Raw genomic sequence first — 25,442 nt, 5'->3', positions numbered from 1 at the left:
GTAGGCACTCAGCAAATGAGAGCTGTTGATATTCTCAACCATCCCCTCATGTTCCCTTCATGTTCCAACTACCCTGTTCAGAGTGAGGAGCCAGGGTCACTGCTTGTGTTTGGTTTGTCTGTATTCTACCATTTACCAACAGCCCACTAAAGATCAGCTCAGGGCCTGATTTCACTGGACCTCATGCCAGTCCTGTGAAATGTCACTATACCCACTTCCCAGATGAGGAAACTGAGGCCAAAGTGGTAACGTCACCTACCCAATGTCTCACAGTTATTAGGTGGTGAACCTGGGACTCAAACCCAAGTCAGTCTGACTCTAGTGTCTGTACTTTTTTTAAAAATTGAAGTATAGTTGATTTACAGTGTTGTGTTAGTTTCCCATATACAGCATAGTGATTCAGTTATACATATACATACACATATACATTCTTTTTCAGATCCTTTTCCATTATAGGTTATTACAAGATATTGAATATAGTTCCCTGTGCTATGCAGTAGGACCTTGTTGTTTATCTATTTTGTATTAGTATTTTGTATCTGCTAATTCCAAATTCCCATTTTATCCTCCTCCCTCCACTTTCCCCCCGGGTAACCATAAGTTTCTCTTCTATGTCTGTGAGTCTGTTTCTGTTTTGTAAATAAGTTCATTTGTGTCATTTTTTTTTAGATTCCACATATAAATCATATTCTATGATATTTCTCTTTCACTGTCTGACTTACTTCACTTAATATGATCATCTCTAGATCCATCCATGTTGCTACAAATGACATTATTTCTTTCTTTTTTATGGCTGAGTAATATTCCATTGTATATATATATATATATATATATATATATATATATATATACATATATATACACACACACTGCAGCTTCTTTATCCAACCATCTGCCAGTGGACATTGCTTCCATGTCTTGGCTATTGTACATAGTGCTTCTATGAGCATTGGGATGCATGTATCTTTTTGAATTAGCATTTTCTCTGGATATATGCCCAGGAGTGGGATTGTGTCTGTACTTTTAGAGCTACACTCATAATCCAAGGCCAAGACACGTGCTGGGTTTGGGAAGGGAAGATCCATGGGAGCAGAGATTCCTACAGGTATTTACCCTTGCCATTTCTCCCCTTATTCTGCTTATTTTTGCTTCTTAATACTTACTACCAACTTATATATATTTGCAAAGCCCTTCCATACCTATTACCTGAACCAGCAGATCAAAGTCCTAGCCCCAGTGGATGACTGACCATCCATTTGACCTCTGGCCAGCTCCTGTCCCTCTTGTTTTCCCATCTGTAAAACAGTAGGGTTAAGCTTGCTAGATTCTAACGCCAGAGAACCCCACAACTCCCCATACATACCAGGCTGAGCGGAGGCAGCAGGAAGTTTTCGGGTTCTGCGCTGGGAGACCGTTTTGGGGGTCTCACTCCCAGCAGCTCCATCCCCTCAGCTTCGTCCTCTGAGCTCTGGACCAGGGTCCTGGGGGAAGACAGGCAAGAATCTCAGAATCCAGCAAACCTGGGCAGGTGTGAACACCAGTGTGAGCAGGTGTGAGCATTCATTCCTTCCCCCAAACACCTGTTATTTCTTATCCATCCATCCATCCATTCACTGGTCCATCTTCCCATTCATCTAAATGATCCATCACCCACCCATCCAAGCCCACAACCTCCACCCATCTATCCTTCCAGTCGTCCACCTAGCTATCTGTCCACTCATCCACCCACTCCCCATCCATCCATCCATCCATCTACTGTATTTCCTTCCTCTCTCATCTGACAAATCTCTATTAGGCACCCATGGTCTATCCAGTGCCAAGCTGGGAGCCTTGGGAAATAATGAGATGTACCCATAAAGGCCTTCTAAGGATAGTACAGAGACCACCCTGGAGATTAAATGGGCATGTGTCCACGATGTGGAGAGCAAAAACTTGAGTATTAGTAATCTCGTATCTTTGGAAAGGGTTCATGGATCCTCTGAAATTGCAGAATTGTGTGTCTGTATGTGTGTACAAATTTTCTTGGGGAGGGTCCATAGCTTTCAACAGATTCTCAAAGGCGTTAGGAAACTTAGTTCAAGACAGTTTCTCTGACACTGTGGTAATGTCCTCTTAACTATGACAAAAATTGTTACTAGGCCAGATAGAAATATATTCTAAAGGAGAGGGCCCTGGTTGACTGGTAGGATTTGGATAAACAATGAGTAGAGGCCACTCCAGAAGGAAAGCACAGCCTCAGCAAAGGCATAAAGGTTGGAACAAACATGTTATGTGCTGGGGACACTGAGGCCTGGCTGGAGCAGAGGTCAGGGTAGGAGGACTGACGAGGGATGAGGCTGAAGTAGGAGGCAGGGACAAGATGTGGTGATCAGGGACCTTCTCTTTACTTCCTTTATATCTTGCCCTTTACTGCGGCTCACCTCTTCCGAGCCCCAGCCATGGGGGAGGATGCTGACGGGTCCCCTCTGGAAGGGCTGGAGCAGCTCAGCCGGGGGTCACTCCCCCAGCGGGGCAGCAGGGAAGGTTCAGGGGTTGGGGGTGACATGCCGTGGAAGCTCCGAGCCCGGGGCCGGGAGACAGCCCCTGGAGGTCTGTGGTACGCCCTGGGTAGCTGCTCGCTGGAGTTGAGCTGGAAGTCATCATCCATGGAGATGTAGGGGGCCAGCATCTCCAAATCCAGAGCATCGACGTCCTGCGGAGGGCAGGAGGGAGTTAAGAGCATGAGCCTTGGCCTTAGGTGGACCTCGGCTGGCGTCCCAGATCCACCACTTCGGAGCTGTGTGCCTGAGGTCAAGGGTCTGAGCTTCAGTGTCCTCATCTGTAAAACAGGTAGAAGGACTCTACGGTAGCCAGCTGCTCCCAAGGATCCTCACCTCTTGGTATTCACACCCTAGTTTAGTCCCCACTACAGTGGCTGAGGCTGGCCTGGTAACAATATGCTGTTGAGATGATGGTGTGTGGCTTCCAACATTAGCTTTTAAAGATACCGAGGCTTCCACTGTTGCTCTGCTCTCTCTCTCTCTCGGGTCACCTGACAAGAAACACATCATTGCCTGGGGTGGGGGTGATATCATCCCTGGGGACATGAACGCTTTGCACGGGGGACTCTCGCAGTCCCAGATTCCACCCTCTGAATCTCTTCCTCTGGCTATAATATTCGTTTGCTATAATAAAACTCTAATCATAAGTATAATGCTTTCCTAAGTTTTATGCCTAGTGCTAGTGAGTGAATTACTGAACCTGCAGGAATCTGTTGGAATCTCTGAATTTGTAGGCAGCTGGTCTAAAACTGACACCTCTTGCCAACAGCCGAGAGAGATCTTGGAAGTGGATCTTCTAGTCCCAGTCAAGCCTTCAGATGACTGCAACCCTGGGTGGGATGTCTTGATTGCAACCTCATGAGAGACTCTGAGCAAAAGCCACCCAGCTGAGTGACTCCCAAACCCCTGACCATCAGAAAGTACACAAAGTAATACGTGCTCATTGTTTTAACCTGTGAAGTTTGATGGTAGTTTCTCATCCAGAAATAGAGAACAAATAAGCTTTTGATACAGAGAGAGGGGTGTGGCCATAACAAAAACCTAAAATGTGGGAGCAGCTTTTGCACTGGGCAAGGGTGTGGGCTGGAAAGACTTTGGAAGGCCTGTCAGAGGAAGCCCAGATTGCCTTGAACAAGCCATTAGTCAAAACCTGAACCATGAGGAGCCTGCCACTGGAGGCTTGAAGGGAAGTGTCATCAGAAGCTGGAAGACAGGAGTTTTGGTTGAGTAGTGGCTGAAAGTTTAGCAACACTGTCACCTGCAGTTTTATGGAAAGTAGAAAACATAACTAATGAATTGAGTGATCCAGTTGAGGAGATTTCCAGCCAGAACACTGATTTCTTCTTGCTCCTTGGAGTAGAAGGCAAAGGGAGAGAGAAGATAAAGGAAGAAATGTGCAACATGAGTCTGGAGCTTGAAAGCCTTGAAAATTCTCAACTCCTCTGTGTACTAAAGAATTAACCTTACCCCCAAAAAGAGGTTCCTTTGTCCTGGCTCCTGGGAGGTAACATCTGAACCTCGGAATTTCCTGAGTGATAGGTGTGTCTTTGCTACTCGTGGGAGACCCCTTGGACCACACCTGGTAGTTTATGCTGACGACATGACTCAGGATGGGGACTGGCCATACTGGAAAGGCCAACCACGTGATTCGAGGGCTAGGGCTCTGGGCCACATGAAATCAGACTGACCTCCAAGGAAAGTGTGTGTGTTGGAGGAGGTGGAGTTGGAGATGGAATTCAACTACATCGGCAATAACTCAACTGATCATGCCTACATAGTGAAACCTCAATAAAAACTCTGGGGACCAAAGCTGGATTGGCAGTATTCCATGTGTGTTGCCACACATCAATGCCTGGGGTGGGGGTGATATCATCCCTGGGGACATGAACGCTTTGCACGGGGGACTCTCGCAGTCCCAGATTCCACCCTCTGAATCTCTTCCTCTGGCTATAATATTCGTTTGCTATAATAAAACTCTAATCATAAGTATAATGCTTTCCTAAGTTTTATGCCTAGTGCTAGTGAGTGAATTACTGAACCTGCAGGAATCTGTTGGAATCTCTGAACTTGTAGGCAGCTGGTCCGAAATGAGGGTGGCCCTGGGAACCCCCAAACATGTGACTGATGTCAGACTTGGCAGTCTGGATGACTGTGCCACTCACCTTGGGTTTGGCTGACTCTGGGAACTCCCCAGATATCAAAGGATGCTAAAATTAAGAAATGGTTTCTAAAAAGAAAAGAAAAGAAAGAAACGGTTTCCGAGCAAAGAGGGCACTCTCAGGAAAGCACAGTTTAAGGATGTAGCCCAGGGTATGTCTCTAAAATTCCTTGTTAAGACTTCAGAAAGATAGGTGGTCCCTAGAGTATCTTTCAGTCAGATACAAGGTTCTCTAGTGGATGTGTCTCATGGATCTTCTCAGTCAAACAATAGGGCTTCTATTAAACTTCGGGGCAGTGTCACTCAGCCATCTCAGCAGAAGCCCAAGGTAGAGAAGGGTTTATCTCAGAGATTTGTGGATATGACTTTTGTCTAATGGAGTGAACTCCGAAGAGATTCATGTAAGACATACACAGTGTTTTTCTTAACTTAAAGAGAATTATATGAAGTTTTTATGAATTTTTATGAAGAAATATTGCCAGCTTGGACTGAAAGGGACAGAGATGGTATAAAATGAAAAGAGACCTTTGGACCATCAAAGTTCTATAAGCAGGAAGAAGGTTACGAAAACCACTCAGCTGCAACTCCAGGTTACCTTTTTATGAAAAAAAAAAAAAAAAAAAAGGATGACTCAGAGTGAAGTGCCAAGAGCCCAGAGGGTGGAGCCAAGAACCATGGAGAAAAACTCCTAGGAAGTAGTAAGAATGAGTTGACCCAGGAACTTTTGATATTTGCCCAACTGGATTTCAAAACTGCTGTTGACCAGTGTGCTCTCCACACTGGTGTGTATGTTGGGTTTGTGGGTGACAGGTAACTTGTCTCTTTAGTTCACAGGCCAGCAGATTTGAAGTGCTTTGCCACACCTAGACCTGATTTAGGTGATGAGATTCTGGACTTAAAGCTGACACTGTAATGGGAAGAGACTTTGGAGGGCCTTGGGAGAGGGTGAGTGTATTTTGTGTGAGGGAGAGACATGAATCATTGGAGTCCCTAGTGATCCTTGCCTTTTGGAGTTCACCCTTGTTTGTGTTTGCCTTCCACATTGTCAACATAATATGGCAGCAGTGATGGTATGTCACTTCTGAGAGTAAGTTATAAAAAACAGCATCTTCTGTCTTGGGTTCACTCTCTGTCTCTTGGATAACTTGCCTTGGGGAAAGCCAGCTGCCATGTTGTGAGGATGCTTAGGATGCTCTGTACAGGCCCACATGGTGAGGAACTGAGGCCTCCAGCTGAAGCCAGTGAATGACTGAGGCCTGTCAGCAACCACCTGCATGAATTTGGAAGTGGATCCTCTAGCCCCAGATATCTGTAGCCCTGACTGAGAACTTGACTTCAACCTCATGAGCAACTCTAAGAAAAAAAACATCCAGTTAAGCTGCTCCCAGTTTCCTGATTCTCAGAAACTGTGTGACATTGAAGGTGCTGAGTTTAGGGGTAATTTGTTACACAGCAGTAATATAGCTGATACATCATGCCACTGTAATTAATCTATCCAATCATCCAAACATCCGTCATCCATTCAATAGTCTTATCTATCTAACTACCCGTCCAAACATCTATCATCCACCCATCCATCCATCCTAATATCTGTCTAAGCATCACCAATCCACCTCTCCACCATCATCCATCTGATGAATACAATGGCCCATCCATCTATCCATCCATTCACCCCCTTACCCATTTCACCATCTTTCTCTAAAGCTTAGATATGTCAGAACCCAAAGGTAAAGAGGGTTCCTTCCATGCCAGGTCTTACCTGAGCTATATCCAGATCTGTCTCCACTGCCTCAAGGTCTTTCCCAGAGGCTAAGAGTTTGTGTGCATTCTCCACATCCGCAAGTAGTTCATCTGGGAGATCAGCCTGTGGGGAGAGAGGAAAGACTTAAGGAAATCTTGAGCTTGGGAGATGTTGGCTGTAAGGGAGTCTAAACATCTAAGCTCAGGAGTAGAAGTGAGGGTCAAGCGTCAGACAGCTGGGACACCAAGGGGGTCCAATTGCACATGCAAGTGAGTTCTGAACCTGGGTGTTCAAAAGTCTGAGTGCCTATGTATAGACTGACTAAGCAAACATCAAAGGTTCCAAAGACCAAAGCCTGAGGCCAAGATATGGGGGCCTCTGGGGTTTAAGGTCTGGGGGGAAACAATGTAGAGTCCAGCTGCCCCAAGGGTAAAGGGCGGGGTCAAAGGTTACAGTCTGTAACCCTGGTGGACAGAAGATATTTGGGAGGGGGGCATGAGGGTGGGAATAAGGAAAGTCAACACCAGGTAATATGGACCCGAGTCAAAGGTCAGACTATCTGGCCTCTTTAAGTAAAAACAGTAACTGTTAAGGTCTGTTGAACACCTACTAGGTGCCTCCCAGGAATGACTGCATTGAACCCTCACAATAACCGATGAGGTGGCTACTTGCTATTACCCTAATTTTATAGGTAAAGAAACTGAGGTCCCACTTATCCAGGGTAACACAGCTGGTAAGTGGGAGAGTCAGGATCTGAATCTAGGTTTGTGTCATTTAAGGCATTAGACATTCTTGACTCTGAGATCAAAATTCAGAGAGCCTGGATGCTTGGGTCATGCCAGTCCCACACATCTTAGATTTTGGTCCAGATAACAGTCGAAGAATCAGGAATCTATGTCTTGAAGGAACCCCAGACTCCACCTCATCCCAGCCTTTCCACTATAAAGATGGAGAAGCTAAGGCCCAGGGAATAGCAGGGTTCAAGCCAAAGGCCAAAACAGCTTGGACCCTGAGGGCTGAAGTGGAAGGGACTGCTTACCGGAAGAGGACTCTGGGGGTGCCGTGTGGCAGGGGGTGCGCTGGGGGTGGCAGCTACTGAAGTCCCATCCAGGATAGGTGCCAGGAGGCGACGCAGGTCAGGGCTACAGAAACGACGGGGGTCAGCGGCCAGGGCGGCCTCACTCAGGGTAGGGGGGTGCAGGAAGGCCAGGATCCGGGGACCAGAGGTGTCTGCAGGACACATCAAGACGGGGAGGACACAGGATGGTCACCCAGGGATGGGGGCCAGAGTCCTCCACACCAACCCCAGGTAGCATAGTTGACTTTGTCATCAGTATGAAGACCGTTCACAGTGCTGGGAGCTGAGTCCTGGAGAACCCCTGCTGGGCCAGGTGCTGTCCCTTCAGTTGCCAGATTATGGTGAGGCCCTGTAAGGTCCTAGGGGAGGGGCTGACATGAGGTGGGGGCACACAGTAGGCTCGGGAAAGTAACAATTATCCAAAGGTGGGGGAATGTTTTAATATTGAAAATTGACATGGCTGGACCAGGGCACATGACTGACCCGATTCTCCAGGGGCATAGAACAGCATTCAGCTTGCATGTTAGGAGGAAAGACTGGCCCAAGGCCCTCAAGGAGGTTCTAAGGTCCCTGGAGGCCAAGATGTGGTCCCGAGCCAGTTCTAAGCCAGAAAAGGAAAGGATACCCATAACCTCATACTATGCCCAGGAGCCTGGGCTGCCAGCAACAGTTTGGAGGTGGTGCAGCCTTAAAGAACAAACAGGGAGGGAAGCTCATCCATCTAGGATTGGGAGGGGAGGTCAAGCAGGGGAAAAGGAAGAGGCAGAAAGAAGCCAGACTTGGAAGGGTCAAGATTACTGGAAGTCAAAGAACACTGAGGTGGGAGCAGGGAACAAACTGAAATTGGGGGCAATGGGGAGCCACAGCAGAATTCAGAGCAGAGAGCAAGACTGCAGCAGTCATCCCAGGGACACAGGAGAAGCGGGAGGACAGAAGAGAGAAGAGCATTCTGGGCAGAGGAAACTGCATGTACAAAGGCCCTGAGGCATGAAAGTGTTTGGGATGCTTCAAGAGCACTGAGGAAACTGGTGTAGTTCAGAGAGTAGAAGGGGAGGGAGGCAGGAGTCAGATCGCACAGGAGTAGATGAGTCACATTAAGGCACTTGGGCTTTCTCCCAAGTGTCCTGGGGACACACCCCCTCCCCAGCCCTGCCCCATACCAAGGCTGTCCCCAGGATTAAGGGCATCCTTCTGAGAGGGGGCGCCCCGCTGAACGGGTCTGCGAGAGTGTCGCTCCGTTTGCTCCAGGGACAGCACCACTTCGGTCTCTTCCACCCGGCTGGGGTACAGGGCAGAAAGGGGAGTGGGAGTCAGGGAGGGGCCATGGCCCCAGCCCAGGCAGCCCCCTCATATGACATCTGTTAAGGGGAGGCAGTATCATCCAGGGGCTGGAGGGCATTGTGCAGAAAATAATTTGCCACCTTTACTTGTTTCTTTTAAGGATTTAAATTTTGTTGAATGCTTTTTATTAGAATAGCATTGAAAAGAAAGTTAAGTGTGTCTTCCCAAGCTCCCTCTGTGGAGGGAAAGACAGAAAAAAAGAGTTGGCATTTAGCGCAGCCTGGGGGGAGAGAGAGGAGAGACTGAGGGGCCATGAGGGGCAGAGAGAAGGGGGAGTGAAAGGCAGAAACTCAATACTGTCTTTATAGATACTTACTTATAAACACATTCTTATAAATGCATTGATGAAGAATAAATATTTAATGTATTCTTATGCTACCAAATATGAAGAATTTATAGGGATATATTTTTATGAATAAGATTTTATTTATGAAGCTTCTATTCATAGACATTTGTCACATTCAAGAGACGAATTTATAACTACATCCTTATGTCCCTCACGCCTCCCCTCCTCCCCTCCCCAGTCTCTAGCCGCAGAAGCAACTCAAATTGTTCCCTCTGCAAATTGGCTTCTGGAGAACTGGTTTAGGGTAGAGGATCAGGCCTTCATTTGCATCTCATTTGCATAACACCATCCAGGACAGACCATGGGTGGTCCTTCCACCAGCTCTTTGAAAAGCTGTGGCCCTTTCCCACCCTCACCAACCCCTTCTGGGCTGGAAACATACCAATTTAGACTGGAACAAAGCCATTCCACCTTTTTTGAAAAACTCAAGCTCAGACAGTCACACTTGTACCCACGCTGGGTACTCACAGGCACAGACAGGAACACTCACTCATACATGCCCAAGTGTATACATGGTCAGATTTGCACACATACTCTGTACACCTGGGCTCGCACAGCATACATGCCATGTGGAATGCACGTGTTCATTCATTCCACAAACATTTCCTGGACAACCAGTAATAAATACTGAGAGGTTAAGAACAAGGGCTTTGCAGCCAGCAGCCTGGGTTCAAATTCCAGTTCTAAGGGGGTAGGGTATAGCTTGGTGGTAGAATGTGTGCTTAGCATGCACGAGGTCTTGGGTTCAATCCCCAGTACCTCCATTAAAATCAATCAATCAATCAATCAAATTACATACTCCCCTCCAAAAAACCCACAAATTCCAGCTCTGCCACTTATGAGCTGTGTGACCTTGAGTGCATGGCTAAACCTCTCTGGGCCTGATTTTCCTCTTCTGTAAAGAGACTAATCATATTACCTCCTCCCCAGGTTGTCACAAGGCCTAAATGAGTTAATATATGTCAAGTGCGTAGAACTGTGACTGGTACATGGTAAGCTCTATGTAAATATTTGCCGTGATTGTTTATTGAGCAGCTATTGTGTGCCGGGCATTGTTCTAGGTGCTGGAGATTTGGCAGTGAAGACAGAAAAAACTCTCTGCTCTCATGGGGCTGAAATGTTAGTGGGAAAAGACAGACTTTAAATAAAAGATATTATTTGTTGGTAAATGTATCTATCTAGTTACAAAATGTATTATATCTCTACACTAAGTGAAGCACTTGAAACATGGCTGGTTGGAATTGAGACGTACTGTCCGTGTAACATACACACCAGATTGAAAAAATTGGGTATAAAAAAATCTAAAATATCACATTAATAATTTTTCATATTGATTACATATTGAAAAGGCATTTTGGGATGTATTGAAATATATATACATATACATATAACACAATGTATAGTATATTAGTGTATTATTAATTACCTTAATTAATAATCTATTATTGACTTAACAATGTATTATTGATGTGATATAACATATTATTACTGTATTTAATAAGGTATTATTAAAACTACTTTCACCTGTTTCTTTTTACTTTTTTAACAGCTAGGAGAAAATTCAAAATAACACATGTGGCTCGCAACACACTTTTATAGGACAGTGTTGAGTTAGATAGTAAGTATTAGGGAGAAAAATAAAGCAGAGAAGGAGATTTGGGATTTTGAAAAAGGCAATCAAGGAAGAAGGCCTCCTTGAATACACAAATATAGGATAATTACAAATGGTTTTAACTGCTCTGGAGCAAAAGTACAGGATATCAGGAGAGAAAAAAGGGAGATCTGACCTCCTCTGGGGGCTCAGGAAAGGTCTCTCAGTGAGTAATGACTGAGCTGAGACCAGAAGGATGAGTGGGTGTGATTCAGGGAAAGGGGAGGAGGGAAGAAGGAAGAACATCCTGGGCAGAGGAAACCACATGTGCAAAGGCCCTGAGGTTTGGAGTGAGAAGGGGAGGGAGGCAGGAGTCAGGTCACACAGGGCCTGGTGAGCCCTGTTAAGGTACTTGGGCTTTCCCTCAAGGATACTGGAGAACCACAGAAGGGCTCTGAGCCAGGGAGAGATATGAACTGATTTGTATTTCAGAACCTTCACTCTGACCTCGGCTGGTGTGTGATTAGTGGAGTCCAGACCAGCTTTAGATCTCAGTTGGGAGGTTAATGCTATAAACAAGGAAAGAGATGGTGGTGGCCACAGAGACACAGAGAAGGGAAGCAAATTCAAGATACATTCCTGAGGCAGATAGAGTGGATGGGGGTAGGAGGGGTGAGAAAAAGGACTCAGGAGAGACTCCCAGATTTCTGGCTTGAGGAAATGGTAAGATAAGAGATTGTGTGGTTTGGTGGTGATTCATGTAGCCTCCAGACTAGCCTTGGATCAAACCCAGCTCTGTCAGTTACCAGCTGTGTGACTTTGGGCAAGTGACTTCCCCTCTCTGGTCCTCAGTTTTCTCTCCTAAAACAATGAGGATCAAAATAATAGCTATACCTCACAGGGTTGTTGTGAGCACAAAGCACAGGGCCTGAAATGTTGTAAGTGCCCCGTATAAGTGAGTTTTATTTTTATGGAGCAAGTGTTCACTGCAGTGGAAGGAAGCTTAGGTGTGGAAGAGAAGGGATGCATTCCCCAAAGCATCAGCACCTGAGCACGCACACAGAGCCACACAGCTGCACGCCACACAGTGTGTACACAGGGTTCAGGATGATTCATACCATATGCTCATCTCACTGTTACTAAGTAAACCCCTATTCATTCTTCACTCATTTTCTGCCAGTAAAACTGAACTCTCCGGGCCTGCTCTTTGCTTAGAGTGCAAAAGATAGAAATTCCAGGGTCTGGTCATCAAAAGGCAAATCTTCATAAGGAATAAAAGGAGCTCCCAGGAGAGATGGGGGCGGGTTCCCTCTCCTTTGCTCTGACAGTGAAGAGACTTCCTCCCGTGGCTACAAGTTATTCAAAGATTCTGATTTGAAAGGGTGTTAAAGTGAGAACATTTCAAAGACGATCAGTCTTGTTTTCTTGTGCAGTATGAAGAATATTGTATGAATATTCCTGTTACCAATCTCTTTTCTAATAGGATCTGTTCTTGACCAAAAAGACCTGGGAAAAGCCCTACGGCTTTAGAAATTAATGCAGATAATCTTCAAAGAAAAGTTGCAATTCTCTCTGTCTTAGGCGATTATTGGCTGCCCTAATCACAATGTTATTATGGTGAGAAACTTCTCAGATGCCTGATGGAAGGGGGCAAGCCTATGATTTCCCATTATACATCCATTAGCATAGTTCCAATTAAGACAGAACAAGACAAAAACAGACAATACAAAACGCTGGCAAAGATGTGGAGGAACTGGAACCCTTGTACATTGCGGATGGGAAAGCAAAATGGTGCAGCCACTTTAGAAAGCAGTTTGGCAGTTTCTTACAAAGTTAAACATACACCAGCCACATGACCCATCCATTCCACTCCTAGGTGTTTACCCAAGAGAAATGAAAACATGATCTCACAAAATCCTTTATGAGAATATTTACAGTAGCTTTTTTCATAATCATCCCAAGTAGGAAACAGTCCAAATGTCCTCCTACTGTTGACAGGATAAACTGTGGTCCATACACAGTCATACCACAGAATGCTACTCAGCATCAAAAAGGAACTATTGATACATATCATCACATAGATAAATCTAAAATATATTAGGCTAAGTGAAAGAAGCCAGACTATATACTGTAGGATTCCGTGTACATGACATTCTGGAAAAGGTAAAATTCTAGGGTCAGAGAACAGATCAGTGCTTGCCAGAGACTGGGGGAGTGGGGTGGAGTTCACTATGAAAGAATGTTTTTTTGGTGATGAAATTACTCTATAGCTTGACTGTGGTAGGTTACACAATTCCACGCATTTTTTGAAACTCACAGAACTGGGGGTTTGGGGGTGGTACACCTCAGCGGTAGACCAAATGCTTAGCATGCACAAGGTCCTGGGTTCAATCCCCAGTATCTCCATTAAAAAAAAGAAAACCTCATAGAACCATATACGAAAAAGAGTGAATTTTCTATATGTAAATTACACCTCAATTTTTAAAAAGCAAAAAAAGCCCCCATGATTCTGCTTGATTTCTTATTTTAACTTGAGTAGAGTCCTTTTCATTTAAATTAACAGTACACACCCAGGCACATCATGTCTACATGCAGATACGTGTGGTCACTCATGTTCCACATACACATACATGTGCATGCTCCCTCTCACACACATGTGCACGATACACATGCACACTTGTACATACACACACGCACCTGTTCGCACATATGCAGACCGGACCCATGCACACAGCCACCCCACCTCCTTCCCACTTACCTGATCAGGAAGTGGACGCAGACGATACTCTCAGACTGGGGACCCCGGCCTCCTGACACCACTGTGGCCTGGGTCTGGGTCCACAGGTAGCCACCACTCCGGGCCAGGAAGCGGTACTGCCCCGTTACTGCCTGGCCCTTGCTCAGCACTGGGGAGGGGGAGGGGGAGGGGTCAGGGCAACTGGGGAGGGAAGGCTCTGGGGGCAGGGGACTGAATATGAAGGGGCCGGGGAAGAGAAGGTTCCTTGGGGAACTGGGAGCTGGTGTCGGCTGGGGCCATGCAGCACAGGAAGTGGAACCGGAACACATACAGGTGTGGATGCTCTGGCCGACTGCATCCGAGTCCAGCGCGTGGATGTACTCGTAGGCAGAACAGCCAATCAGGTCATCAGGGCTGTAGCCGGCAACCTCCGCGATCCTGAGGTGGGTGCAGTGGGGCCCAGTCAGGTCAACTGGCTGAGGTGGAGGTGAGTGGAGGGAGGGGGAGGGGAAGGCAGGGATGAAGCCAGAAAGACAGAGAGAGACAGGGTTGTAACGGAGAGAAAAGGAGAGTGAGAAATAGAAAAAGAGGAGTGTGGTAGGCTGAATAGTGGGCTCTGATGATGTCCACGTCCTAACTTCCGGAACCTGTGAATGTGCTACCTGCCAAGGCAAAAGGGATTTGGCCGTTGTAATCAAGTTAAGGATCCTGACACGGTGAGATTACCCTGGATTATCGGGGCAGTCCCAGTGTAATCACAGGAGTCCTTATAGGAAGGGAGCAGGTGATCAGAGTGAGAACAGGAGATGTGATGTTGGAGGCAGAGGTTGGAGGGATGTGCTTTGAAGATGGAGGAAGGGGCCATGAGCCAAGGAATGTAGGAGATATTCAGAAGCTTTCATGGCAAGGAAATGGATTCTTCCCTGGAGCCTCCAGAAGGAACACAGCCCTTAATTTGAGCCTCATAAGATTCATTTTAGACTTCTCACCTCCAGAACTCTGAGATAGAGAATCTGTTTTGTTTTGAGCCACTACGTTGGTGGTAACATATCACAGCAGGCACAGGAAGCTCACACAGGAGGAGAAAGGGGGTAAAAATGGGAAGAGTGATGAAAAGAGAGAAAAAAGAGAATGTGAAAGAAATAGAAGAGGGGAAGAGAAAGGAAGAAAGAAGATCACAAGAAGAAAGATAAGAAAGAATAAACAGAAATAGAAAGTAATAATGATGATAATGATTTAAAAACTAGGCACTTCTAGACTGCCTCATCCCAGGTGACTCACTGAGTGCTCAGGACAACTGCTCAAAGGAGGTTCTGCTGTCATTTCAGAGGATGGGTGAGGAAAGTGTAGCACAGAGAGGTGAAGTCATTTGGTCAAGGATGCACAGCCAGCATTTAAACCCAAGCAGTCTGAACCCAGAGTCGCCCATCCTAAGCATGACTCCAGGGAGAGGAAAAGAGGAAAGAGGCAGAAAAATTAAGGTAGGAAGGCACGGGAAGAAGGGCAGAGGGAAGAAAGGGAGAGAGAAAAAGAAAGAGAAGGATAGACAGAGAATTAGCAACGACAGCTTTTGAGTGCTTCCTGCATATTGGGCACTGTATTAAAGGCTTTAACCAAATTGACTCATTTAGGGAACCCAAAAGAGGGACAAAGAGGGAGAAACTAAGAGAAAGACTCAAAGAGAGAGAGAAGAGGGAAAATCAAACATAAGAAGACCCACAGCAAATTCAGAGACAGGCAGACACACTGGGAGAGACAGAAACAGACCAGAGAAAGAAGCTGGGGGTTGGAGAGGAGACGGTGCGTGAACTTGGATGGAAAGGAAGAGGAAGAACGGGCCGGCAGGTGGGTGGGTGGGCCCTGGGTGGGTGGGCCCCTGGCTCCTGCCCACCTCTCATCGCAGTAGGTAAACTTCATGTCCAGGCTGTGGCGGCTGAGGAAGGCTCCCCGGCCCAGCGGGGGCTCCAGGCTGCCGGGGTGGGGGATGGCTTCACAGATTAGCACCAAGCATTGCAGGGGGGGCTCCAAGTTGGGGCTCCCGGCTGGGGAAGTCTGTGCAGGGGGCTTGTAGGCCCTCATGTGTCCAGAACAGTGCAGTACCTGGTGTGGGGGGGGAGGGGGCGAGGAGGGGGATGCACCCGGGCCTGGGGCTACCCAGGGGGCTGGGAGGTGTGTCCCTGTGGGCCCCTCCCCTCAGGGAGCTGAGAAGAAGAAATCCCTGGGGACTCCAGAGACCCAGCTCAGGGAGCTCTGAGGACCCCCAGACCCCAGTTCCATAGAGATCCAACCTAAGGAGGTTCTGGAAATCTCTGGATTTGAAGACTCAGGGCGCTCTGAAGACCCAAGATTCCAACCCCACGGAGACCGCAGGCCCAGGTGGCTGAGGACCCCAGCCCCAGGCCCCCAGAGATCCAGATTAAGAAAGGATACAAGGACCCCCAAATCCCCAACGTCCTAGATACCCAAAGGATGCCCTAGACCCAGCCCACTGGATCCATGGCCCAGGAGACCCCAGACTCCAATGCACTGTGAGGCCCCCAGCAGGCCCTGCCCACCTTCCAGGTGGCCGCCTTGAGGTTGAGGGTGCGCCCGCGGCTGGTGAGGGTGCTTTTCATGCGCAAGGAGAAGCACCGCTCAGTGGGGGCCTCCGGCTTCTTCCTGGACAGGCCTGAGGGGGGCCGCGGAGGGGCGGGGGGAGGAGCAGGTCAGTGGGCAGCTTGCGGCAGGGCCCAGTCCCCTCCAGCACCCTGGTTACTAAACTCTCCCCAGCCTCATCCCCAAAATTGAGACCTGGAACCAGAAAGGGTCTCCCGGGGGAACAAAATGCTCCTTCAGACCCCCAGGGTGGGGCCACGCCCTCCCCTTCCCATTTTCTCTGTCCAGTATTCCAGAAGGGGAGGGGATATGCTAAGGGGAAGGACAGAGCCTCAGTTTCTGTAATGTGGGGGCAGAGGCCTCCAGGGAACTCACTCTGCCGGGGGGTCAGGGCGTCCTGAAGCTCCTCTTGGTCACAGGGATGGATAAAATCAAAGATACTGTGTCCAATCAGCTCAAGCTGGGAGGGAGGGAAACGAGGGGGGTGTCTTGGAGGAAAAGCACTTTTTCCAGGGCCTCCTTCCCATCCTCATTTTCTGCCCTAATTCACGAGCCTAGATTACTTCACCAGTCTCCTTATTCATTCAATCACTCATTCATTCATTCATTCATTCATTCATTCCTTTCTCCAGTATATAATTTGCCAGGCCCTCTTCTAGATCCTATGGCTACAGCAGTGGCTACCAAGACAAAAATCCCTGCTTCTCAGACCTTACTGGCTAGTGAGGAGAGAGAGCCAATGAACAAACAAAACAACATACATCTATAAAACAATATCATAAGTGAGATGAAGAAAACTAAAGCAGGGTAAGATGATGGAATGATGGGATGCTATCTGAGAGGCAGTAGTCAGGGACAGTTTCTGGAAGAAGTGACATTTACACAAATTGCTGAACAAAGCCAGTGAGGTGGTCCCGTGGGTCTCCGGAGCAGAGTGTTCTGAAGGAAAGAGGGAACAGCAAGTGCAAAGGCCCTGAGGTGAGACCCCATTCAAATCCCACCTGTTTAGCAAGCCAAAGACTCAACTTTTGGTTTTAATTCAGGAAGTGAGCCTGGTGCTGGGAGGAGGTGACACAGGTGAAAGGGGACCCACCTAGCTCACGGCCCAGTGCTGATGCTGAGTAGCAGAGGAGGGAGAGCTCCTTCCCCCTAACAGCACCTCTTGTAGCTGGATTTGATTCCTGGCGCTGCCACTTGCTAGCTTTGGGACCTCGGGACATTCACCTCTCTGAGCCCAGGAGCTCAAACTAACAGAGAAACTGGTGCCAAGAGTGGGATAACAAGGAGGGGAAAGGAACAAATGTCAACTATGGAGCCCATCATGGGAGATAGGAAAAAGAATCGTAGTCCTCTCATGGGTCTTGCTGTAAGGATTAGCTGAAATTAGTTCTACTCCCTAAGCGTCTCTTGTTTGTCTTTCTATCCCCAGACGCCTCCTCCTTCTTCTCTTCTCCCACTTGGGGCCCTGCATCCACCCCCTTACACATCTCCCAGCTTCTAGTCTCATCCCTCCAATTCTATCTCTGTGCGGCACCTAGAGGGCTCTTTCTAAAATGTATATCTGAATCTACCTTTCTGACACAACCTCTCTCTTGCTTAAAATCCTTCCATGGCTCCCCAGTGCCCTGGAGATCAACCTTCTATTTCAGTCCTAAGTTATGGCCTCTTTAGACTTTTTTCTCTCACTTTCTCCCATGGCACTCTGCACTTAGTGTGATTCAAGGGCTTTATTTCCCCCAAATGCTCTGTTTTATCTTACCTCTGTGTCTTCACATATTCTCTTCCCTCTCCTCCACATACACTCCCAGTCTTCGCTGGTCCCATCCACTCCCCATACTTTTTTAAAAAATTCTTTTTTTTTTAAATGGAGGTACTGGGGATTGAACCCAGGACTTCATGCATGCTAAGTATGTGCTCTACCATTGAGCTATATCCCCACCCCCCATTCCCCATACCTTTAAATTTTTTTCTCCCTCTTTTTTTGGGGGGGAGTAATTTGGGGTTTTATTTATTTATTTACTTTAATGGAGGTACTGGGGATTGTACCTAGGACCTTGTGCATAATAAGCACACGCGCTCTACCACTGAGCTATACCCATCCCACTCCATACCTTTTGACTGGCTAAGTCCTTCAGGTGTTAGCACAGAAGTCTCCTCCAGGAAGCCCCCAGTTTCCTCTCAGGCTGGGTCAGGTACCACCCTCCACCCCTAGCCTGCATAACCCCCTAGATTGCCCCACCCCAGCCCTGACCATTCCAAGTCTTCCTGTCTGGTGACATTATTTGTCTCCTCTCTGCACTGTGGGCCTTGTAAAAACAGGACTCAGGTGGTTCTGGTCACTTCTGTATCCCAGCATCACCTGCACGAAGCAGGCAGCTCCTCTTACCTGACTGAGGCCCAGGTGTTTGCTGACATTCTCTGACAGGTAAGCCATGTCTCCCTCGGCGGTGAGCACCATAACGAAGCCCTCCAGGGCCTTCAGGTAGCAGGCATCCAGTGGTTCGCCCCCTGCTCCCACCTGGTTCCACTCCCCTGGTGTCCGGGCCAGGGTGGATGGGGCATCTCTAGTCAGCCGTGAACCTGCCCTGGCTAGCCTCCCTCTGCCTTCCCTCACTCAGAGGAGCTTATAGGTACCCCCAGGTGAGTGGGGCACATCCCAGTCACTTGGAATCCCAAGGAAGAGGGCAGGGCCACCAAGGATTGGAATTCTAAGGGGGCAGGGCCTCCTGGGGGACAGAATTCTAAGGAGGTGGGGTCTCCCAAGGGAACAGATCTCTTAGGAGGACAGAATTCTAAGAGGATAAAATTCGCAGGGGTCAAAATTCAGAGGGTCCAGGGCCTAGGGGAGCCAGAATTCCAAGGGGGCCAAGACCTTCCAGATAGGCAGAACTCTAAAGAAGCAAGGACTCCCAAGTGACAGAATTCTAAGGAGACAGAACCTCCTAGAGAAGTAAAATTCTACAGGACAGGGAAGTCTAAGGGGCAGAACCTGTCAGAGGATGACTCCACTTTCCCCGTAATAAAATCTTTACAGGGTCCTGGGATTCCAAGGTGCGTGTGTGTGTGTGTGTGTGCGCGCGCGCGCGTGTGAAAGCCTGCCGCAGAGGAGAATTCTAACAGGGTGAGAATTCAAGGAGAAGGCTACTAAGGGGACAAGCAGTAGAACCAGGGATCTGGGGAGGAGGGGAAGAGGGACTCTCTCAAGTAATTAAACGTTGGGCTGCAAAGCCTCCTGGGGATATTACTTACACGGGGACGAAGCCTAGAGGAAAATCTCCCAGGGGACCAAATCCTAAGGGTCCATGGGCCTTAGGGAGTTAGCCAGCCTCCTTCCTATTCCTTACAGTTTTAACCCTAAGGCTCCGCCGGAGCTTCCCAAGGGAGCATCCCAAGGGGCGGGGCCTCAAATGATAGACTTCTAAGGGGGTGGGACTTCCTAGGAAACTGGGCTCTGACTGGACCGGAACTCGAAGGGGTCAGGGCCTCTCCAGGAAAGTGGATTCCAGAGGGATGGGGCTCCGCCGGGAAGACATGGGGGGCGGGACCTTGTCCGGATAAGGCTTCCCGAAGGAAGGGCCTCCCTGGGACCGGCCTTGCCGAGGTGGGAATTCCCGGGGGCGAGGCTCACCTGCGGCGCAGAGGCGGTGCATGCGCAGATAGCTGATGGTGAGGCGCATGATGGAGGCCTTGTCCAGGTGGGCGCTGACCCCACGCGCGAAGGGCAGCGTGTGCGCCAGCTGGTACAGCACCTCGGTCTCCTGGCTGCGCCGGCTGCGGGCCGCATCCCGGGACTTCTCCTTGCGCAGCTCTGTGCTCGACCTGAGGGCATGGGAAGCGTTCACTGGCGACGCCCCGGGAAGGGAAAGAGTTGGACGGGACAGACACATGGGGTGCTGCCACATGGGGCCCGGGCTAATAGAGGGCAGGGCTGCGACTGTGCAGGCTTCGCTTTGTGGCCCAGGCGAGTTCCTGGAGCTCTCTGGGCCTGGGAGGGTTATACTCTGGAGTCGCTCCTCGACTCAGGTTTTATCTGTCCCCAAGCCAGCCCATGCTGCCCTCCCTCCGGTGCCCCACTCCTCTCCAAGGCGCGCCCAGGACCGCTCTGTCCTCTCCCTGACTTATCTGCTGTTTATTCTCTGGGCTTGGGACTCCTAGGGAACAAGGAGGCCTCCTGCTAGGAGGGGGCTGGCAGAGCTGGCCTGGAGCCAGGGTTGGGAGGGCTCATGAAGAGGATGCCTGCAGTCCCCCCAGGCCCCCTGCCCTACAGCCTCCCAGAACCCCCTTGCCTGCCCTTTCCCCTTCTCAGCTGAGCTGAGTTCTCAGAATCTTGGAGTACAGATCTCAAAGTCCAACGACCCACCAACAGGGGCCCTGCTGGGGTGACCCAGCAAACCAACCCCAGGGATCTGTCCAGCCAACAACGGCTAACCACTTATCCCTGCCCTTTAATCCACTTCAAATGCCTGAATTCCCTGTGTGGGGTTGGGAGTAGAAGGATGAATATCTTTTTTTTTTTTTTTCCAGAAATATCTGCCACTTACCCAGCTTTTACTATTATGTCACTCCCTGTGCCAAGTGTGTAACTTACATTAATATGTTTAGCTCATACATCCCTAAAAGGAAGGTAATAACATTATCCCCATAGAACAGATGAAACCAAGGCACAGAGAGATGCAGTGCTTGCCCATAAGGAGTGAAGCCAGGGTTGGAACACCGATCTGCCTGAACTCTTCAATTTCCTCTGTTGTATGGCCACAGGTTAATTTCCAGGTTTAGTACTTCTCCCCATTTCTGCCACTGTCTTAAAAAGTCAAACATAGGAGGTGGGCATAGCTCAGTGTTAGATCGCATGCTTACCATACACAAGGTCCTGGGTTCAATCCCCAGTACCTCCATTAACAAATAAATAAATACATAAATAAACTTTATATCTTCCGTGCAAAGCAAAAAAAAAAAAAAAAAAAAAAAAAAGGTCAAATATCAGGTCTGTCTGAATCCAAACTCTAGCTTTGGGGAAAAAAATTATACAGTATGTTACATATTGTATAGTATATGTAATCTTATCTATATTTATACTATTGAGAAAACCATTCATAAGCAGCTATAATTTGCTAAGCATTTATGTGTCTGGCATTGCACAAAGTTAGGACTCAGCCTATACGTACTCATTCCATCAGACAACCCTAGGCAGAGGGCACTTTAAACCTCCATTTCACAAAGGGGAAACTGAGGCTATGAAAGGTGATGACGTCCTTTGCCCCCAAAATCACAAAGTCATTGACTGAAGGAGCTGAGATTTGAACTCAGGCAGTGAGGTTCCAAAGCCTTCATTCTTCTAATTCCTTCCCTGTGACCTCTGCTCCCTAGTCCCTGGAAAGCAGAACTCTAGGAGGGGAAGCTGCCCCTTCCTAAAAGCCAGAGGCCACTTTTGGGGCACCAACCTCACCCTGAAGCAGGAGACCTGCAGCCCCACCCATAGGCAAAGACGGGTGAGAGGACAGGACACTCCTCAGTGCCACTGGGTGGCAGGCACAGAAGGGGGAAGGCTGGGTGGAGGGAACCAGCAATTGCCCTCATCCCCCCCCTCAGGGCTGGTGTGGGGCAGGGGCCTCCAGTCCTGCTCTACCCAGAGGACATTCTGTCCTGTCCCGTTCTGTTCCAGCCCTGTTTGTCTTCCTGCCCAGAGGGTGGGGGTGGGAGGGCCTCGCTGAGCTGGGGGCCCCAACAGAGGGAACAGGGAGTGGGAGCGGGGGTGGGGGGTGAGGTTGGCCCCCACCTCCCAGGCAGCTGGGCTCTATAATCCTGTGGCCGACTGACTTCTCCCGCCCTAGAAGGAGCTAGCTGGTGGCTGCAGCGGGACCCTCTTTCCAGCTTCCAGCCTGTTCTCCGGATGTTCTTCTGACAGGAAATGTGGCTCTCTCCTTTGCTTCCCAGATGCCCAGTCTCTGGCCTTTCCATTTAAACAGAGTAGGGGCCAGTTCCTCTGGTCCAGGGTTCCAATCTTTACTGCATTACTTATTAGCTGTGTGACTTTGGGCACATTGCACAGCCTCCCTGAACATAATAATGACACAACTCATAGGGTTATTTTGAAGGTTAAATGAGTTAATATATGTCAAGGGCTGAGAATAGGGCTTGGCAATTGGTTAGTGCTCTATAAAGGTTAAACTTTTATTTTTTTCCCTTTGTCCACATCAGGGGTGGAAAGTTTAGGAGCCTCTGAGGCCCTGGAGAAACCCTTGGGCTTCGGTGGTGTAACCCCATGGTGTGGTGTGTGCGTGCAGTTACATACGTGACTTGTACACAGGCACATTGGGAAGAAGACTAAATCACAGGGGTAGTAATAATAATGATAGCTTTGCTATATTGAACACTCATGAGCTTAGAGACCCCGTTAAATCCTTTCAGTGACCTTACAAACCAGGAAAAGTGATCTGCCTTTTGCAGAATCAGAAACCAAGGCTCCGAGCAATGGAGTCACTGGCCCAAGTAACCAAGTGGGAATTCCCAGGGCCCTCCATCAATGTGCAACTCTGCTCGACATGTCTGTTAGTCCTACCATGCGTCTGTTTCTGTCCAGTTCTCTGTCTGACTTGGACACAGCTTACTGCCCACATGTCAGGTGTCCTGCCCCAAAGATCTGTCCCCTCATTGTTCCTCTTCTTGATCTGGTGCAGGGGAGGGGAGACATAATCCTCATTTTCCAGGATACAAAACTAAGGCTCAGAGAGCCGTCACTGGCACAAAGCCACACAGCAAGGAAGCGGGTGAGCTGTGACTTAAACCCTGACTTTGGGGCCTGTGCTCTTAAATGCCATGCTTGGTGGGCATGCCACCCAGGGGACCCCTGTCCTGCCCCTCCTCTGCCCAGTGGCCTCAGTCCCTTCCCTTCCCCTTGTCCCACCCCTGCTGCCTCCGGATTTCCCCAGCTGGCCAGTCTCCCCAGTTGGCCGCACGCCCAGCCCTGGTCCAGCCCCTTGGCACTCTGCCCAGGTTGGGACGTGCAGCTGGAACCCTGCCACCCTTCCTCTGTGTTCCAGCAGAGAACAGGGGGCGGGAGCAGGCTGGGAGGCCCCAGGGTAAGGCCTAGGAATGGGGACTAGGGCCTGGTGCCCCCCTACCCAGGAGAGGGAGAGGCCCATCTCTTCCCCACCCAGAAGAACTTGCCATCGGAGAGCAAAGGCAGGGGGAAAATGGGGAGACCCTACCCACACATTCAGGGCTACTCCTGGCCCTCTCTTCTGACACTCAGATGGGTATTGGGGGTCTTGCAAAAAGCATAGAGGATCTGGGGGAGCCTTAGGTTGAATCTGTGCAGAGACTCCACTTGGATTGCCCCTATGTGGCCTGAGAGGCCAGAGGCAGGGTTTGGGTTTGAGAAGCGACTTGGGGTGGGGATCAGGGAGTCTCTCCACCCCGACTCTGCTCATTCCCAAGGACATAGTAATCCAGTGGGGCACCCATACCCAAAGTCCTATGTTCTCTGGGAACCCTCTGACCTAGGGGACACCCGGGAGCGAGTGCCCCTCAGGGACTTCCCAAGAAACATCCTTGCATGGGGTGGGATGGCAGTAAGCCCAAGCTGGAAAAAGGGAAGAAGGTAAAGGGGTATGGGGGGCCCACTCACCATCACCCAGACCATCTTTGGCCCAAGTGTCATCTTAGGGGTGCAGGAGGGGATGGAGTATGGCCGGGATCCGGGTGCGAGTTATGAGTGGGTGGTACATGGCGCTCAGATGACACCACAGGAAAGGGCTGGCCTTGGATGGGGAGAGGGGAGCGCCCCAGCTCAGCCAAGTGGGGCCCCCACCCAGCCAGGAGGGGTGCTGGGAGGGGCTGAGCTAGGGCTGGCCTAGAAAGGGTGGGATGGAGTTCTCTGGCAGGCCCAGAGCCAGAAACTGGAATAGAACTGGGGGGGGGGGGGGGTTGGATGGGGAGGTGAAAAACATGGGGGTGTGGATGGATCCAATCAGACCTGCCAAGACAGGGAGGAGGGAAGGGGGTGAGGCTTTCTGGACTCCTCAGATTGGACAGGGGAAACCAAGGGCCTGGGACATTTTCCGGGGGTCCCATGAAAACATGGACAGATAGGACCCCCGTGGACCCAGCGCACCAGTTCCCTGTGCTGCTTCAGCAGATCTGCACCTGCCGGGAAGGGAACACAGAAACCCACCCCCCTGCCCAGGATGACCCCAGCTGGGCACTGCGGCAGGGGGCGCTCCCATCACAGCCTGGACAGAATCAGGCACAGCACCCTCTGGGGTCTTCCCAAAATAAGGCTTGGGTGCCCCTTCCCACTGTCACAGGGACTGAGTTGGGGTGGGGAGTGGAGGAGTGAGATAAGAGGCTAGACTTTGGGAAGTGGGTCAGGTTGTTTTCCTGTTATTAAAAGGGTGACCCTACCTTTCAAGGCTACAAAAAGGCCCCTGGGGTGGGTCCTAGGTGGCTTCTGAAAGGTGGCCCCCTCTGCCTATTTCTAGGGAAACCAAGGTTTGGAAGACTGCTTCAGGGAGGGTCCAATTAAAGGGGATCTCTCTTCTCTTGAACTCAGCAGCTGACTCCCCGTTCCAAGGGACTCCCTATATCTGGGAAGGCTCCATTTGGGGGTACCCCATGTCTCCGGGGATCCCAGGGGTCTGGTGGCAAAGAACAAACTCAATTCTGGGGGCTCGAAGGCCAGAAGGGTCAAAATGTGGATGGAGAATGCATCCCGCAGAAGCCCGGGAACTGCTCAAACGCAACCCACCTCCAATTCCGTGGGGACTCCAAGTTTCACCCCCACCGAGGGGAAGCGAACCCAGAGCAGCAGGAACTTGGGGATCAGGGACCCCGAAGTCGCACCCGGCTAGAGGGGCGTGGCACCTGGGGACCTGGGAAATGCCCCCATCCCTGCAGTTCCCCAGGGTAGAGGGTGCGGCGGGGATGTGTCTGCAGCCGCGAGTCGGAGGGCGCCCTAGGCTTGAACCCGCGCCTTCCCCACCCGGCTCAGGGGTCGCTGGAAGAAGAGTCCCCAGATTCCCATCTGTTGTCCCCAAAGCCCAGTACCTTGCGCGCTGTAGCCCCAGCGCCATGGCTCCCCAGTCGCCGCTCTGGAGCCCTTCGAGGCCCCTAGCCCCCTCCCCTGCCCTGCGAGCCCCCTCCCCAGCTCCTCCCCGCGCCGCGCGGTTGGCTGCGCCTCGCCCGGCCCGCGGCTCTGGTTGGGCGACCGGCCTGTCACTTCCAAGAAAGAGGCGGGACCAGAGACGAAGACTTGGAACACCAGGAGGAGTGTGTGTGTGTGTGTGTGTGTGTGTGTGTGTGTGTGTGTGTGTGTGT

At 49.8% G+C, this 25,442-nt stretch overlaps 1 protein-coding gene across 4 annotated transcripts in view; it reads right to left on the bottom strand.

Moving 5' to 3' along the window:
- The window catches only part of HIF3A (hypoxia inducible factor 3 subunit alpha), a 32,111-nt gene extending 6,884 nt beyond the window's left edge, over positions 1 to 25,227 (bottom strand). The window contains exons 1-13 of one of the 4 annotated variants that reach the window (XM_031458923.2): positions 25,173 to 25,227; positions 19,756 to 19,946; positions 18,514 to 18,659; positions 16,503 to 16,587; positions 16,088 to 16,200; positions 15,424 to 15,632; positions 13,864 to 13,970; positions 13,554 to 13,701; positions 8,678 to 8,796; positions 7,479 to 7,669; positions 6,458 to 6,562; positions 2,421 to 2,692; positions 1,364 to 1,481 (exon numbers count right to left, since the gene is read on the bottom strand). In XM_031458923.2, coding sequence (XP_031314783.1) covers positions 1,364 to 1,481; positions 2,421 to 2,692; positions 6,458 to 6,562; positions 7,479 to 7,669; positions 8,678 to 8,796; positions 13,554 to 13,701; positions 13,864 to 13,970; positions 15,424 to 15,632; positions 16,088 to 16,200; positions 16,503 to 16,587; positions 18,514 to 18,659; positions 19,756 to 19,946; positions 25,173 to 25,198 — 1,830 coding nt within the window. In that variant the 5' untranslated portion in view covers positions 25,199 to 25,227. Of the gene's footprint in view, positions 1 to 849; positions 1,296 to 1,363; positions 1,482 to 2,420; positions 2,693 to 6,457; positions 6,563 to 7,478; positions 7,670 to 8,677; positions 8,797 to 13,553; positions 13,702 to 13,863; positions 13,971 to 15,423; positions 15,633 to 16,087; positions 16,201 to 16,502; positions 16,588 to 18,513; positions 18,660 to 19,755; positions 20,580 to 25,172 lie in introns of those variants that run through there. The other 3 variants (XM_031458924.2, XM_031458922.2, XM_031458927.2) reach the window with 3 other exon arrangements.
- Positions 25,228 to 25,442: the final 215 nt, after the last annotated feature.

This window comes from Camelus dromedarius, chromosome 9 (genome assembly GCF_036321535.1).
Source record: "Camelus dromedarius isolate mCamDro1 chromosome 9, mCamDro1.pat, whole genome shotgun sequence".
Classification (NCBI taxonomy): domain Eukaryota; kingdom Metazoa; phylum Chordata; class Mammalia; order Artiodactyla; family Camelidae; genus Camelus; species Camelus dromedarius.
This window is presented reverse-complemented; position numbering and strand designations above follow the sequence as displayed.